This window comes from Oncorhynchus nerka, linkage group LG3 (assembly GCF_034236695.1).
Source record: "Oncorhynchus nerka isolate Pitt River linkage group LG3, Oner_Uvic_2.0, whole genome shotgun sequence".
In the NCBI taxonomy this organism is placed as follows: domain Eukaryota; kingdom Metazoa; phylum Chordata; class Actinopteri; order Salmoniformes; family Salmonidae; genus Oncorhynchus; species Oncorhynchus nerka.
In genome coordinates this window covers 6,667,857-6,684,096 of record NC_088398.1, presented here as the reverse complement: position 1 = coordinate 6,684,096, position 16,240 = coordinate 6,667,857, and the positions used below count along the sequence as shown (strand labels likewise).

At 41.0% G+C, this 16,240-nt stretch overlaps 2 protein-coding genes and 1 long non-coding RNA gene across 4 annotated transcripts; 1 reads left to right on the top strand and 2 right to left on the bottom strand.

The window, feature by feature from the left end:
• Positions 1-962: 962 nt before the first annotated feature.
• Positions 963-6,287, bottom strand: LOC115140775 (uncharacterized). The gene is made up of 2 exons (XR_003865285.2): positions 6,130-6,287; positions 963-2,339 (listed from the first exon to the last, which is right to left on the bottom strand). It is a non-coding gene; the product is annotated as an uncharacterized LOC115140775 (long non-coding RNA).
• LOC115140766 (tumor necrosis factor receptor superfamily member 6-like) lies at positions 2,308-7,006 on the top strand. Its single transcript, XM_029679091.2, has 6 exons — positions 2,308-3,129; positions 4,412-4,556; positions 4,700-4,831; positions 5,632-5,883; positions 6,072-6,188; positions 6,286-7,006. Exons 2-6 carry the CDS (start codon positions 4,412-4,414, stop codon positions 6,396-6,398), a joined length of 759 nt encoding a protein of 252 aa, XP_029534951.1. The 5' UTR covers positions 2,308-3,129; the 3' UTR covers positions 6,399-7,006.
• Positions 7,007-8,265: 1,259 nt separating this feature from the next.
• Positions 8,266-15,373, bottom strand: LOC115140760 (tumor necrosis factor receptor superfamily member 5-like). Of its 2 annotated transcripts, none has more exons than XM_065007549.1 (11): positions 15,258-15,373; positions 14,932-15,001; positions 14,741-14,795; positions 12,959-13,069; positions 10,956-11,117; positions 10,718-10,802; positions 10,356-10,414; positions 10,075-10,191; positions 9,684-9,703; positions 9,379-9,529; positions 8,266-9,119 (listed from the first exon to the last, which is right to left on the bottom strand). In XM_065007549.1, the coding sequence occupies exons 2-11, from the start codon at positions 14,998-15,000 to the stop codon at positions 8,872-8,874; spliced, it is 1,077 nt and encodes a 358-aa protein (XP_064863621.1). In that variant the 5' UTR covers position 15,001; positions 15,258-15,373; the 3' UTR covers positions 8,266-8,871. The 2 variants fall into 2 exon arrangements, with proteins under 2 accessions (XP_064863621.1, XP_029534940.2); XM_029679080.2 differs by having other exon boundaries at positions 10,380-10,414; positions 15,258-15,371.
• Positions 15,374-16,240: the final 867 nt, after the last annotated feature.

Here is a 16,240-nt window from a genome sequence, read left to right as displayed (position 1 = left end):
ACAAAAATAAAGCGAATTTGATGGAAAATTGTGAAAAATGCACAAAATATTTATTGAATCTTCAACATAGAAATTCTACCAAAAATGATTTACAGAAACTTGTTACAAATGATGGAGTTATCCATGATTCACCAAATTATATTTTGAAAGAGAAAGCAAAATATTTAAATGGTTTTCTTTTAAGTCTCCTCCATTTCCACTGAATGATGTTAACTGTAAGGATTTTTTTCCTAATAATAATGTAAAATGAACAAATTTCCAGAAAGACCTGTGTGAAGGCCAACTTACAGAGAAGAAGATCTTTTTGAGGCAATCAAATCTTTTCAGTCCGGAAAAACACCAGGGCTTGACGGTATACCAGTAGATCTTTTTGATGTACTCAAATATCCATTATTAGCATGTTTTAATTACTCTTATACAAATGGCAGACTTTCAGGTACTCAACAAGGTCTAATTTCATTACTACTAAAACAGGACCCAGGTGGTAGTATAAAGATCCAGTCCATTTAAAAAACTGGAGGCCGCTAACACTTCAGTGTTACGATGCGAAAATCCTGGCGAAATGCATAGAATTAAAAAGGTTTTACCAGATATTGTTCATCCTGAGCAGACAGGTTTTTTTCACATGGACGATATATTGGAGATAATATACGACAATTACTTGAAACAATTGAACATTGTGAAACATCAAAGATACCAGGCCTGGTCTTCATAGCAGATCTTGAAAAGGCGTTTGATAAAGTACGACTAGAATTGATATATAAATGCCTGGATTACTTTAATTTAGGTGAATCTCTTATACAATGGGTTACAGTTATGTACAGCAACCCCAGATGTAAAATAGTAAAAATGGGATGATAGTGAAGTAGACATACTTGGTATTCACATCTCAAAAAACATATGAACTTACCACAATTCATTTCAATAGAAAGTTAACAAAAATAGATAAGATTCTGCAACCATAGAGGTAAATACTTTTAATACTTTTTTCGAAAGGCTCATCCTTTGTTCAAAAATGGCCTTTTTACCTTTACACAGGTTACAGCTTCTCATTTACGACTAATTGAAAACGAGATTTTGTTTAAACTATTGTCCTTTCTTAAACAAGCCATACAAAGCTGGTTACAATTTCAGTTTTATCCTCCAGAAAAGATTGAACATATATTACAACAAATGTTATGATTAAACTCAAATATACTGATTAATTAAAAAACATTCTTTATGGAAATGTTTAAAATTGGTATTATATTTATTAATGGTATTATGAATAGAAACAGAGGAGTGGTCACATATGTTGCTATCGAAAATATATGGGAATGTCTGCTCAATCCAAACTTACAACCAACTGATTGCAGCACTACCACAAAAAGGTGGAAAAGGGAGAAGGTAGGGAACTTGTTTGCCTGCCATATATTAAAGATACAAATTGGCTGAAAGGAACTGGCATAAATAGAAAAATAAATAAATAGAAAAATATACCAAATATACCAAATTTGACAGCTGCAGGTTGCAAAATAAATGGGAGGAGCTTTTTGATGTACCAATTACATAGCATATGGTTTATGAACTGGTACAAACAACTACACTTGATTCAACACTGAGTTTTTCAGTTTAAATGATTATATAAAATTATTGCCACCAACAGAATGCTATATATATCGGGCATACAACAATCTCAGCTCTGTAGATTTTGTTGCGAAGAGACAGAATCAATAGATAATTTATTCTGGTACTGCCCTATGTAGCTTGTTTCTGGTCACAGGTTCAAGAATTGTTTTTAAAAAATCACAACATGCAAATAAAATTAACCTTACAAATAGCAGTGTTGGGCGATTTGGAAAGTCATAGTCAGTCAATTAATAATACTCATAGGAAAGGTTTATCTTTAGCTCACAATCTGTGGATAATATACGATTAGAAAGGTAAACATTTTTTGTAAAACATCACAGCACAATTGAGAAATATATGGCACATGGAAACCAAACGAGGTTTCGAAGAGGGGGGGGGGGGTAGTAGAGGGGTAAAATAAAAATAAACAAAATGTACCCTTCAGCCAATGGAAAACATATAATAAGAAAATCCTGTAGAAACATTCATGAGAATCAGTCATGTTTTTTTGGTTGACAACTGTTTGTTTCTGCAGACTCTGAGGCTCAGCCCAGTCATTTCTGTTTGTTACAGAAATCTGTGTATGCTGTATGAGTAGTGAATGCTCAGAGGCCTGAGGCGAAGGTGGAGGGAGATGTGTAGAGGGTCGTCCCTGCCGATGCTCCCTGGGCTGTAACAGTTCACCCAGGGTCATGTGATGTGGCTTGGCTTCTGTGAAAATCCAGGTTGAGCTGAGAAGGAGCAGATCACAGAGTCAATGAAACCACGTGACCTCTGACTGAGAGAGACGGCTGCATATGGTTGAAACACACACACCACACAGGTGCAGACACATTCACCCGACACACACACACACACACACACACACACACACACACACACACACACACACACACACACACACACACACACACACACACACACACACACACACACACATACACACTAACCATGATAGGCAACATATGACATTCAGTTAACCCACAGAGTCAATGTAGCTCAAAAACCTGTTGTGTACATGTCCGTAAAGACTGTCAATGTCATTTCTCTCAGTCTGATCTGAGTATGTTTGACTGGACGGTGAATTTAAATAAGAACGGCTGCTGCTTACAGTGAAGAAAATGACTGGTCCTAAGATGAGTGTAATGTAGTCATATCACTCTGAAGTTACCTTATCATCAAAGCAACTGAGCGAGAGAGAGACAGACGGACATAAGAGAGTCTTAAAGATTGTTTTGGAACCTAATATCACCATTGTTGATGAAAAAAGAGAGACAGACAAACAGCAGTGGAAAGAAAGGGGGAGGAAGATGGGCAAGTTTAGGGTTTTAAGCGGCACAGTGGTTCAGAGTGAACTAGGGGGGTCGTCATAGAGAGAGAGATAGGAATCTTGAAATGGCAGTTTACCTTATGACTCATCTTTTGAATAATACTCTGACACACTGTGATCCCCAGTTCAGTCACACAGTCAGAGGGTCCAGAGTCACATCTATCTCATTCTCTCATCCTCTCTGAGACACGGTAAGTCAGACTCTACACTTCCCTACTGAAACACGTTTTGTTCAGGTCTGTCGTTAGAGTCCTGGGCTTGCTTAATGTATCTATAATGGTATACAGTCAGACTCTACACTTCCCTACTGAAACACGTTTTGTTCAGGTCTGTCGTTAGAGTCCTGGGCTTGCTTAATGTATCTATAATGGTATACAGTCAGACTACACTTCCCTACTGAAACACGTTTTGTTCAGGTCTGTCGTTAGAGTCCTGGGCTTGCTTAATGTATCTATAATGGTATACAGTCAGACTCTACACTTCCCTACTGAAACACGTTTTGTTCAGGTCTGTCGTTAGAGTCCTGGGCTTGCTTAATGTATCTATAATGGTATACAGTCAGACTCTACACTTCCCTACTGAAACACGTTTTGTTCAGGTCTGTCGTTAGAGTCCTGGTCTTGCTTGATGTATCTATAATGGCATACAGTTGGACGTGTTTATGTCATCGCTTCGTTTTTCACTGTCAGCATGTAGGTGTTTTGTCTGGAGTCTGTATCATGTTTTCTACTTTAGGTGGTCTCCCGTTTCTCATGTCCTTGAAACTGTCTCTTACAGCTACTGTTTGGGCCTACGATAATGTCCTGCCATTGCAATACTTTATCTCTTGATAATATATTGTTGGATGATATCTTTATGACTGCAGTATACACTGAGTGTACAAAACATTAGGAACACCTGCTCTTTCCATGAGACTGACCAGGTGAATTCAGGTGGAGCTATGATTTCCTTTTTGATGTCACCTGTTAAATCCACTTCAATCAGTGTAGATGAAGAGGAGACCGGTTACAGAACGATTTTTAAGCCTTGAGACATTGTGTACATGTGCCTTTCAGAAGGTGAATGGGCCAGACAAAAGATTGAAGTGCTTTTAAAAATGGGGTACGGTAGTAGGTGCCAGGTGCACTGGTTTGAGTGTGTCAAGAACTACAACGCTGCTGGGTTTTTCACACTCAACAGTTTCCCGTGTGTATCAAGAATGGTCCACCACCCAAAGGACATCCAGCAAACTTGACAACTGTAGAAAGCATTGTAGTCAACATGGGCCAGCATCCCTGTGGAACGCTTTCAACACCTTGTAGAGTCCATGCCCTGACGAATTGAGGCTGTTCTGAGGGCAAAAGGGGTGCAACTCAATATTAGGGAGGTGTTCCTAATGTTTTGTACACTCAGTGTATGTCGATGTTCTGAAGTTCTTGTAAAATATCTGTTAAATATTGACTGTCTTCCTCTTTTTCTCTTCATTCCTCTCAGATGCATCTCTTCTGGTGGATCACACACATCTTTCTATCCCTCCCTTCTCTCCTCTCTCTTGTCCAATCCCTCACGTGCGACAATAAGACACAGTATGCTTGGCCACTGCATGTAAGCCAATGGTGCTGCGACAAGTGTCCACCAGGTAAGCCATTTGAAAAATACTTTCATCAGGTGTGTGTGTGTGTGTGTGTGTGTGTGTGTGTGTGTGTGTGTGTGTGTGTGTGTGTGTGTGTGTGTGTGTGTGTGTGTGTGTGTGTGTGTAATTTAATGTGTTGCCCTTTACAGGTCAGCATCTGGTGGGACGCTGCGCCGGTCAGAACAGCCCTACCCAGTGTTCTGACTGCGATAGCGGCTACTACTCAGACAGCTACAACTTCAACATAGGTTGCAAATCATGTGATGGATGCAGCATGAGTGGTGAGTGTGTGTGTGGGTGTCTATACATTTCCAGCAAAATATGATTGGCACTGATACTTGTCTTGTTTGTCTGTCTAAAACGGTTACTCACCTGTTTTTCTAAGTCATAGTTATGAAGGACTTTACAGATGAAAACACATAGCCTGCTAGGGATTTCCCCCTTCACTGTACCATGGTGGGACACAGTCAGAGGGGGAGGGGGGCACTGAGAAACACTGACTCACCCACCCAGGAGTAGAGGAGGGTTGGGAGGCCTGGAGGGCAGAAGGGATGGCATGTCTACCAAGTAATGTCAAGGATATCAGTGGTGATGGGGGGGGTTAGTGGTAGACAGATATCATCTCACCGGTGGAAATAACCTTTTTACTTTAAAGATAAACATTGGAAAGTACAGCTGACAGAACATTCTCATTACATCGTTGTCATCGAGTGTAGTGGGGGACAAAAATAGAGATGAACTATTTTTAAATAGAGGTGAGAGAGGTTTGAGAGTAGTCACAGACTCGGTGAACACATTTGAACTGTCATTCACTCTAGTCAAGTGTGTGTGTGTGTGTGTGTGTGTGTGTGTGTGTGTGAAGGGTGGGGTCTGACGGTAATATACACTTCATAGGATCTTGTTGAATCAGTCAAAAGCTGATTCAACAAGGTCCTATGAGTCATTTTGAAGATGAGTTATTTCATCATATTCAGGCATGATTTCAGATTGTGTTTGACTACGTGACAAAAACACTGTCAAAGTCAGTATACATGAAGGCACACAGACAAATAGACCACCTATGACTTGTGTTCCGTTACAGAGCTGCAGTATGTATCTCGCTGTTCCACCAAGCAGAATGATGTGTGCAGCTGTAAACCAGGCTACCGCTGCAGAGGCAGTGGCACCTGTCTGGACTGTGAGGAGATCCCCAGCCCAAACACACCCAAACTCATACCGACACCTCCCATCATGCCAGCTACAGTGTCAAACCACTCGGTGCCTGGTATCCCTAATCATAGACCTAAACCGGTCACCAAACCTGGTCTTGGGCCCAGCACAAAACCAAACCAAGGTAAACTATAATACATTGGATACAAATTATGAAAATGGCCTGAAAGTGTTCAAAGTGACATGTAAAAATGCCATGAGAGCTACATAGTTCTCTCTCTCTCACAAAACCCAAAACAATGCCGGTGTTCATGTGTTTTATGGCCCTGACCCCTCTCTCTACTCCTCTGTCTCTCATACACACACAAACAGATGACAGCAAGTGGCTCCCGGTGTGTGTGTCTGCAGTGTGTGTGTGTCTACTGCTCACCTGCCTTGTTGCCATATCAAAGCTCAAACCTTTTCTGCGATGGATTGGTTCACCAAACAGTAAGTCCACGTCACTGTTGATCTGTCCTGTAGTTCTATTGAACACAATACATATGCACGCACATTTGACTTAACCCTCATCTTATTGGTCCATCAGGCTTCTGGTCTCCCAAAAAGACTACTCCAGCGAATCAGAGCACAGCGGAAGAGGAAGTGCCCATGCCGGTCCAGGAAGTGTGTGGAAAGCCAGAGCTGCTACTGGACGTATGATGGAGGAAGTGGGTGTCGAAGGAGAGGATGAGAACTCACAAGCGAGCTGGGAGACCCGGGAGACAAACAGACTACCTCACATTCCCATTGAAGTGAAACTAACCTGAAGGCTAGACAGGCTGCTGTATTGGTTTAATGCAGTGGCGTCTGTATCTAAGACTTTCAGAAAGGACAAGAAAATAGGACAAAAAGACACTTTGAAGTATGAAGATACAGGCTAAAGATGAGTGGGAGTCTGTGACCGAGAAAGAGCAGAATGAGAGTGAGAAACGAAGAGTGAACAAGAGACACAGAGAGAGACAGACAGACACACACACACAAACATTTGTGTGCTGAATACATGTACTGTACATGTTTATGTTGAAGATGTTTTACACCTTCATTACAATTATGCTTTTTGCTGTATCTATGCTTTATGCCAGTGTTTACTCTTACATAGTAGTGGCTGTTTAAAACATACAGTGTTGTATCTATGCTTTATGCCAGTGTTTACTCTTACATAGTAGTGGCTGTTTAAAACATACAGTGCTGTATCTATGCTTTATGCCAGTGTTTACTCTTACATAGTAGTGGCTGTTTAAAACATACAGTGTTGTATCTATGCTTTATGCCAGTTTACTCTTACATAGTAGTGGCTGTTTACAGTGTTGTATCTATGCTTTATGCCAGTGTTTACTCTTACATAGTAGTGGCTGTTTAAAACATACAGTGCTGTGCTTTAGTAGTGTATCTATGCTTTATGCCAGTGTTTACTCTTACATAGTAGTGGCTGTTTAAAACATACAGTGCTGTATCTATGCTTTATGCCAGTGTTTACTCTTACATAGTAGTGGCTGTTTAAAACATACAGTGCTGTATCTATGCTTTATGCCAGTGTTTACTCTTACATAGTAGTGGCTGTTTAAAACATACAGTGTTGTATCTATGCTTTATGCCAGTGTTTACTCTTACATAGTAGTGGCTGTTTAAAACATACAGTGCTGTATCTATGCTTTATGCCAGTGTTTACTCTTACATAGTAGTGGCTGTTTAAAACATACAGTGCTGTATCTATGCTTTATGCCAGTGTTTACTCTTACATAGTAGTGGCTGTTTAAAACATACAGTGTTGTATCTATGCTTTATGCCAGTGTTTACTCTTACATAGTAGTGGCTGTTTAAAACATACAGTGTTGTATCTATGCTTTATGCCAGTGTTTACTCTTACATAGTAGTGGCTGTTTAAAACATACAGTGTTGTATCTATGCTTTATGCCAGTGTTTACTCTTACATAGTAGTGGCTGTTTAAAACATACAGTGTTGTATCTATGCTTTATGCCAGTGTTTACTCTTACATAGTAGTGGCTGTTTAAAACATACAGTGCTGTATCTATGCTGTTTATGCCAGTGTTTACTATGCTTTATGCCAGTGTTTACATAGTAGTGGCTGTTTAAAACATACAGTGCTGTATCTATGCTTTATGCCAGTGTTTACTCTTACATAGTAGTGGCTGTTTAAAACATACAGTGTTGTATCTATGCTTTATGCCAGTGTTTACTCTTACATAGTAGTGGCTGTTTAAAACATACAGTGTTGTATCTATGCTTTATGCCAGTGTTTACTCTTACATAGTAGTGGCTGTTTAAAACATACAGTGCTGTATTTATGCTTTATGCCAGTGTTTACTCTATGCTTTATGCCAGTGTTTACTCTTACATAGTAGTGGCTGTTTAAAACATACAGTGTTGTATCTATGCTTTATGCCAGTGTTTACTCTTACATAGTAGTGGCTGTTTAAAACATACAGTGTTGTATTTTAAATAAAGAACAGAATCACAAATGTTACAGGCCTACTGTAATGTCATACAATCACCCCATCACCTGTATTCATTGAAAAATTATATTTCATATTTTGGTTTTAATTTGTGCAAAAACAGATCAAGGTGCCACATGAACACAGAAAAAACAGTTTTCAGCAGTTGAGACAAAGCTTTTTATACAGTTCAATAAAATGAGAGCAAGTGGATGTGTACATGACCACCATAGTGAGATGTCTAGCTCTATCTAAGTCTAGAACAGGAAATAATGGCCATTCTAGAGTTCTGGGACAGGAAATAATGGCCATTCTAGAGTTTTGGGATTCACCGGTGTTCTTCTGAGAGTAAGGGCTCCATGTATCTCAGAAGTTCAGCTTTACAGCCTGATAGAAATGTAAAGGCAATGTTCTCGCGTCAGTGGAGACTGTATTCACGTTAAAACACTGCATGTCGGCTCAATCAAAAATGACCTTTACATTTCTATCAACCAATCTGTAACGCTTCAGTGATACAGACTGAATAGAGCCCCAGGTAGATGTTGTCCCTTACCACTGATCCAGGGTCAGACCAGTCTTCATCCTCCTTATGATTAACATTAGGATGTAGGGTTGGCTAAACTGATCCTAGAAGGGAAGCTTTCACTTGGTGCGTCCTCTGTCCTCAATCCCCCTCCCCTCAATGCACCTCCTCTTTGGAAACGTGACTGTCCTTCCCTTGTTCCTGTGAAGGGAAGAATACACAGTCCATCTCCCCATCCCTTTCCTCCTGGGATAGATGGATGTTAGGGGAGGGTGTGGGGTGGGTCGGACATCCTTCCTCATCCCTCTCTTTCTGCCCTCTCTCTTCCATCCCTCCACCCATACCAGTGAACTGGTTGAGTAAACTGAAAATGACTGTTCCAGCATTGTGGACATGGACCGGGCCTGAGAGAGACAGAGACAGAGAGAAAGTGATATTAGATTCTATATTCATCATCAGCCTTATTCACTATGGATCTTGAAACTAATCAACTTCCCATGCTAATCCCCCATGGACTTCAAAACATCATCTATGCAAAACTCCAAGTTAAACGACTGACGTGCATCTATAGGAAAAACCACAAGAGTAACTCCACCATATTTAGATTCCTTTTTAAATCAAGATCTTGGGGTCAAAATAATTATTTGTATGTATCCATAGTACCCATATTTGCTGCTGTAATAGGTGGTGGATCCACTGTCTGGTGCTGAATACTGGGCTGTGTCTCTCTGGCATTGTGCTGATGAGGTGTCTCTCTGGCATTGTGCTGATGAGGTGTCTCTTTGGTCTTGTTAGGCGACGCTTCTCTTACTCCCTTCATAAGAGCACAGAAATTCACCAGAAATCCAGAGTTATTGGAATACACAATTGTCAACAATGCCTATTTAGGGTTTCGGTCAGGAACACATGAATGACAATGTAAACATTACACCCACAATGTAGTAAGTTGCCGTAGGTATTATACATACCTTGTTACAGAACTTGAGAGCTGGAAAATAACAGACACAAATCTATTAGTCAACCCAGCAAACTGATGGTAAGCCACTCATGGGTATTTCATTGATGAATCATCTATGATTGAAAGGGCAATGCTTTTTCATCTTACTCTGCATTTTAATGCTTTCTGGGTACATGTAGACACTAGAAACTGGTAAGTAGGTCTACACAGAGAGAGTGTTGCAATCTTTTAATTCAATTACATTCACAAGAAGCTACAGTTGGCTCCCAGTGCAGACCTATCCTGAGATTTAACATCACAGTCTAATCCTTCCTCATCTCATTCTAGTGTCCAGAGAGAGAGTCTGCTCTAACACAATGATCTAACTACAGTTGAGACTGAACAGAGGAACACTGCCTTACCTTGTTTGAAACAGGCTTCATTTCCTGGGCGACGGATACATAACAGAATGATAACGGCTAGGATTCCAATGACCACCATAGGACACAAAATGGCTGCCAAGTGTTTGCTGGTGTCAGCTGGTGGGGAAAGGAGATGGAGAAACTACTGTATCTGTAGCTTCTCACATTTTCAATATATTCTGACTGTAATGAAAATAGCTGATGGACACGCACGCACACACACACACACACACACACACACACACACACACACACACACACACACACACACACACACACACCTGTGGTGTGATGAGTGGCGTTACCTGCTTGTGAGACTGGTGATCGTGGAGTGTCACAGCTGGGTGAGACAGAGGTAAAGGACTCATCATGTAACATATCCATACACATTCACAGCCTGTCAACACTGAAGTGGGGCCAGTGAACTGATAACTGTATTTAATATCCCAAATATCCATTACCACTAAGATATCTGACAATTCTTTGATACCAGATCTTCTGGTTGTATGAAGGTTATATACCATAAAATAACAACTTTGCCAGAAGTGGCCCTCCTGGCAGGAGAAGTCTTCAACCAGAGCCTGTTTATCAGTCTGGTTCCAGTATGTTCAAGTAGGGAGGATAAAAAAAGATAAAGGCTCACTTAGGAGGTTGACAGCGTCCAGCGGAAGAGGAAGTCCTGCTGTGTTCAGAGGAAGTTCCTGTCTGGTTGATTCTGATGCCCACTACTGTAATCAGAGCAGAGTGCACACAGGCAGGAAAACATCAAAATCTATCCACAGCCAAACTCACTGATTCAATACCCAGAACCTGGCAAGAATACAACACAGTGAAGGAAGACATGCATAAGAGAAGGCCAGTGGGCAACACACACACTGTACCATTGCTAGGTGGCAGGGGAGGTGGGGGCAGCTGAGGGATCTTCTCACAGTCTCTACAGTTTCCTGTCTGGTCGTCTTTGTCGGTGCAGGTAAAACCAGCCTCACAGCGACATCTAGCGTTCGATACAGGAGTACACGGCTCATCCTCCACCAGGTGCAAATCTGAGAGAGAGAGAGAGAGAGAGAGACACACACACACACACACACACACACACACACACACACACACACACACAGCCAGAACAAAAGGTTCAGTACAGCTATTACATGGTAATAAATAGTGTCCATACTGTAGACATACCTTTATAACTTTTGGTAAGAAATGACATGTATGGCATATGGAAATCATAAGAGGGCAGTTTATGGAGATAGGTGGGATGGACTGAGAGTAGCTGAGGGGTGGGTTTATGCAAATAGGTGGGATGGACTGAGAGTAGCGGAGGGGTGGGTTTATGGAGATAGGTGGGATTGACAGAGTAGCTGAGGGGTGGATTTATAGAGACAGGTGGGATGGACTGAGAGTAGCTGAGGGGTGGGTTTATGCAAATAGGTGGGATGGACTGAGAGTAGCAGAGGGGTGGGTTTATGGAAATAGTTGGGATTGACAGAGTAGCTGAAGGGTGGGTTTATGGAAATAGGTGGGATTGACAGAGTAGCTGAGGGGTGGGTTTAAAAAAAATCATGTTCTTTAATAGTTATTGACTGAAAACACAATGTATTAGTACGATCTATCAATATCTAATGTATATCAAAATACCAAATGACTTTATTCCTGCTATGTAACCGCTGCAAAAAATAAAAACATTTTCTTCATCAATCTACACACAATACCGAACAATGACAAAGCCAAAACAGGTTTTTAGAAATGTGCATCCTGTTTCCATTGATCATCCTTGAGATGTTTCTACAACTTGGATTGGAGTCCACCTGTGGTAAATTCAATTGACTGGACATGATTTGGAAAGGCACACACCTGTCTATATAACGTCCCACAGTTTGACAGTGCATGTCAGAGCAAAAACCAAGCCGTGAGTTCGAAGGAAATGTATGTAGAGCTCCGTGACAGGATTGTGTCGAGGCACAGATCTGGGGAAGGGTACCAAAACATTTCTGCAGCATTGAAGGTCCCCAAGAACACAGTGGCCTCCAACATTCTTAAATGGAAGAAGTTTGGAACCACCAAGACTCTTTCTAGAGCTGGCCGCCCAGCTAAACTGAGCAATCGGGGGAGAAGGGCCTTGGTCAGGGAGGTGACCAAGAACCCATGGTCACTCTGACAGAGCTTCAGAGCTCCTCTGTGGTGATGGGAGAACCTTTCAGAAGGACAACCATCTCTGCAGCACTCCACCAATCAGGCCTTTATGGTAGAGTGGCCAGACGGAAGCCACTCCTCAGTAAAAGGCACATGACAGCCCGCTTGGAGTTTGCCAAAAGGCAATTAAAGGATTCTCAGACCATGAGAAGATTCTCTCGTAAATGTGATATACATACACTACTGTTCAAAAGTTTGGGGTCACTTAGAAATGTCCTTGTTTTTTAAAGGAAAGCACATTTTTTGTCCATTAAAATAATACAGTGTAGATATTGTTAATGTTGTAAATGACTATTGTAGCTGGAAATGGCTGATTTTTAATGGAATATCTACATAGGCATACAGAGGCCCATTATCAGCAACCATCACTACTGTATTCCAATGGCACGTTGTGTTAGCTAATCCAAGTTTATCATTTTAAAAGGTTAATTGATCATTAGAAAACCTTTTTGCAATTATGTTAGCACCGCTGAAAACGTTTGTTCTGATTAAAGAAGCAATAAAACTGGCCTTCTTTAGACTAGTTGAGTATCTGGAGCATCAGCATTTGTGGGTTCGATTACAGGCTCAAAATGGCCCCAAAAAACACAAAAAACGACAATGATCTACAAACAATATACAGTTGAAGTATTTCCCACAAAATAAAGATGTTACATTGCTCTGTGAATGAGTTGTGTTCGTGTTTACGTACCACGTTTGCAGTCTTTGAAGCAGGAATGACAACTGGACTCAGCATTCAATCGTGTTGTGTAGGAACCATCTCGACAGGGAGAGCACTCTGAACAGGAACTCTGATAATGACCTGCGATAGAGAGGGGAGGTGAAACATATTAAATCAGTGTATTGGTCGCATACACAGTTTAGCAAATGTTATAGCGGGTGCAGCGGAAATGCTTGTGTTACTATCTAGCAGTGGTGGTTCTAGACCTGTCACGCCCTGACCTTAGATATCTCTGTTTTCTTTATATTTTGGTTAGGTCAGGGTGTGACTAGGGTGGGTACGCTAGTTTTTGTATTGTCTAGGGTTTTTGTATGTCTAGGGTTGTTGTAGGTCTAGGGGGTTTTGTATTTCTATGTTGGCCTGATATGGCTCTCAATCAGACAGCTGTTTATCATTGTCTCTGATTGTGGATCATATTTAGGCAGCCATTTCCCCTTTGTGTTTCTTGGAATCGTGTCTATGTATAGTTGCCTGTCAGCACTCGTTTGTATAGCTTCACGTGTCGTTTTGTTATTTTGTTTGTTCAGTGTTCATTCTTTAAATAAATAAGAATGTACGCATACCACGCTGCGCCTTGGTCCGATCCTTATGACGAATGTGACAAGACCATTTCAACTGGGGGGGCCAAGCTGGGGCCAGTTGTACTGTTAGAGGGGCCAGTTACATTAGACGTTATTGTTGTCAACATTTTCTTCACTGCATTGCAGGCATTAGCAGGCAAAAGACCATGTTCATAATCATCATCGTTGCCACTGTCTAATAACGGATGTAAAAAAAGAATGATAGCAAAAATTTGTTATGTAAAAATTATTTCATACTCCACTTTCAGGGGGGCCACAAGGGGGTCCAAAATTGTTGTCACAGGGGCACTGGCCCCCCCTGGCCCCACCACAGCAAACAAGTACACAAATAATTTAAGTGTTTTTTACAAGAATTCAAGAACCTCGGGACGAATCCAATCAACAACCCGAATGCAATCTATGCGTATGTACAGTACACTGGAAGAATTTACACAAGATATACTAACAATGATATGTACAGCAGTAGATATATTAGAATGAGCTATGTTGGGAATACTGTATTTAAATACTCAGTGTGAAACAGGAAGTGTCCAGTGGTTTGATGGCTGTAAGACATGGGACAGCAGTTATGGAGTAAAGGAAATAAAGTTAGGGAAAAATATAGGGAAATGGGGCGATAGAGAGAATGAGGTAGAAAGAGGGGAGCGAGGAGAGAGTGAAGAGACAAGGGGAGTCAAGACATAAGAGAGCACCACAATAACAATACAAACTGATGGACGCTGGACTTTTATAAATGTCCTGTAGTAGACTACATGAGCAGTGGATATCAGAACATAATGCTAACTCTTTTAGACCCATAGGCACACACACATTCAGGTAACGTTTTAGTACACCGTCTGTTGCTGAGTGAGAAGATAGGGAGCATAGCGGCAGAGAACAGAGAATAACAGGAAGAGATGGAGTGCACAGAGCGAGAGCCTGTTGGCCTAGTCTGCATACTAATGAAGGATGTGGTCATAGCACAGAGCTCCACTTCTCATCATGAGAAACTCTCTCTTGGTTTCCTCATGATTCCTAAGAGCCTATGCGCACTCACACATTCTGAAAGGATCTGACTCACTATTAATGTAAACAATGGTTGCTTGTAGGATGATGTGGAGATGAGGGAACAAAAACAAAGGAACAATAAATCAAATAAAAAGGAAGATGACGGAGGGCATTTCTTTCTCACCTGGTGGACACAGTCTGCATTGTCTCCCTCCATCCATGTAATAGCTCTCTGTAGTCTGACGACACACAACACGAACACACAGTCTCATGAGGTCTACTGTCATGTTGTAACAGATGTCAAATGGTTCTAACAGCTTTCATAAGCGGTCATAACAAATAATACGAACGGACATAAAAGGGCAAAATGGTTACCAGAGGATATGAGACTGCTAGGTGTGCAGACATCATTAGCACAGTCACAAATAACTGTTCCATCACCATTCTGTAAACAATGTTAAATCATTAACAATTTGTCATTTGAGTTCATTCAGTAACATTTCTAATTAGGTATTAAAAAGTGCACAACAAATAATGCCAAAAGATGTTACAAGGTTACTACATGTTGAAAATCTGTAAGTTTATCACAATTTGATGGTGACTGCACTAACTTCTAGCTTTGAGCCTAATTTCAGTTCAAAATATATCAATGTAGAAACCTGTGTTGAAAACTACCAACACATAACATAATCTAGTCTTACCTTTTGCACTGTAGAGACCACACCAAATGCCAAGTATTTGTTGTCTACAACTTCGACCCCCCCCCCTTCAACTATTATTCTTTAAGGTGTGTCTCTTTCTTCTCTACCCATCCTTTGCGTCATTATTTCCTTCACCTGTGACATCTTCCTCTCTTCCTGTCTCTCCCGCCCACTGTGTACTGACAGTGATGTTGTGGTGTATTTATAAGCTAGAGACAGACAGGCAGACAAGACAGGTATGTCAGCAGGGTGACTAATGCTTCTGAACCAAAGTCTCATCATTTTCGACACATACTTTACAGTGCCTTCAGACCACTGCAAATCTACCAAGACCTGGCCGTCCCTCTAAACTTTCAGCTCTCCTTGTATGAGCTGAAAGTTTAGAGGGACGGCCAGGTCTTGGTAGATTTGCAGTGGTCTGATACTCCTTCCATTTCAATATTATCGCTTGCACAGTGCTCCTTGGGATGTTTAAAGCTTGGGAAATCTTTTTGTATCCAAATCCGGCTTTAAACTTCTTCACAACAGTATCTCGGACCTGCCTGGTGTGTTCCTTGTTCTTCATGATGCTCTCTGCGCTTTTAACGGACCTCTGAGACTATCACAGTGCAGGTGCATTTATACGGAGACTTGATTACACACAGGTGGATTGTATTTATCATCATTAGTCATTTAGGTCAACATTCGGATCATTCAGAGATCCTCACTGAACTTCTGGAGAGTTTGCTGCACTGAAAGTAAAGGGGCTGAATAATATTGCACGCCCAATTTTTCAGTTTTTGATTTGTTAAAAAAGTTTGAAATATCCAATAAATGTCGTTCCACTTCATGATTGTGTCCCACTTGTTGTTGATTCTTCACAAAAAAAGTTTTATATCTTTATGTTTGAAGCCTGAAATGTGGCAAAAGGTCGCAAAGTTCAAGGGGGCCGAATACTTTCGCAAGGCACTGTAAGATGTGAAAGACAGTTTGTCACAAACATT

What these genes read in the sequence shown, in the direction of transcription:
- LOC115140766 (XM_029679091.2), top strand. Translation starts at nt 4,412, where the DNA reads ATGCATCTCTTCTGGTGGATCACACACATCTTTCTATCCCTCCCTTCT. An exon ending in CTGCGACAAGTGTCCACCAG is followed by an intron (nt 4,557 to 4,699) that starts GTAAGCCATTTG and finishes TGCCCTTTACAG; the next exon opens with GTCAGCATCTGGTGGGACGC. An exon ending in TGATGGATGCAGCATGAGTG is followed by an intron (nt 4,832 to 5,631) that starts GTGAGTGTGTGT and finishes GTTCCGTTACAG; the next exon opens with AGCTGCAGTATGTATCTCGC.
- LOC115140760 (XM_065007549.1), bottom strand. Translation starts at nt 15,000, where the DNA reads ATGGTGATGGAACAGTTATTTGTGACTGTGCTAATGATGTCTGCACAC. An exon ending in TAGCAGTCTCATATCCTCTG is followed by an intron (nt 14,796 to 14,931) that starts GTAACCATTTTG and finishes GTGTGTCGTCAG; the next exon opens with ACTACAGAGAGCTATTACAT. An exon ending in CTCTCAAGTTCTGTAACAAG is followed by an intron (nt 9,530 to 9,683) that starts GTATGTATAATA and finishes GCTCTTATGAAG; the next exon opens with GGAGTAAGAGAAGCGTCGCC.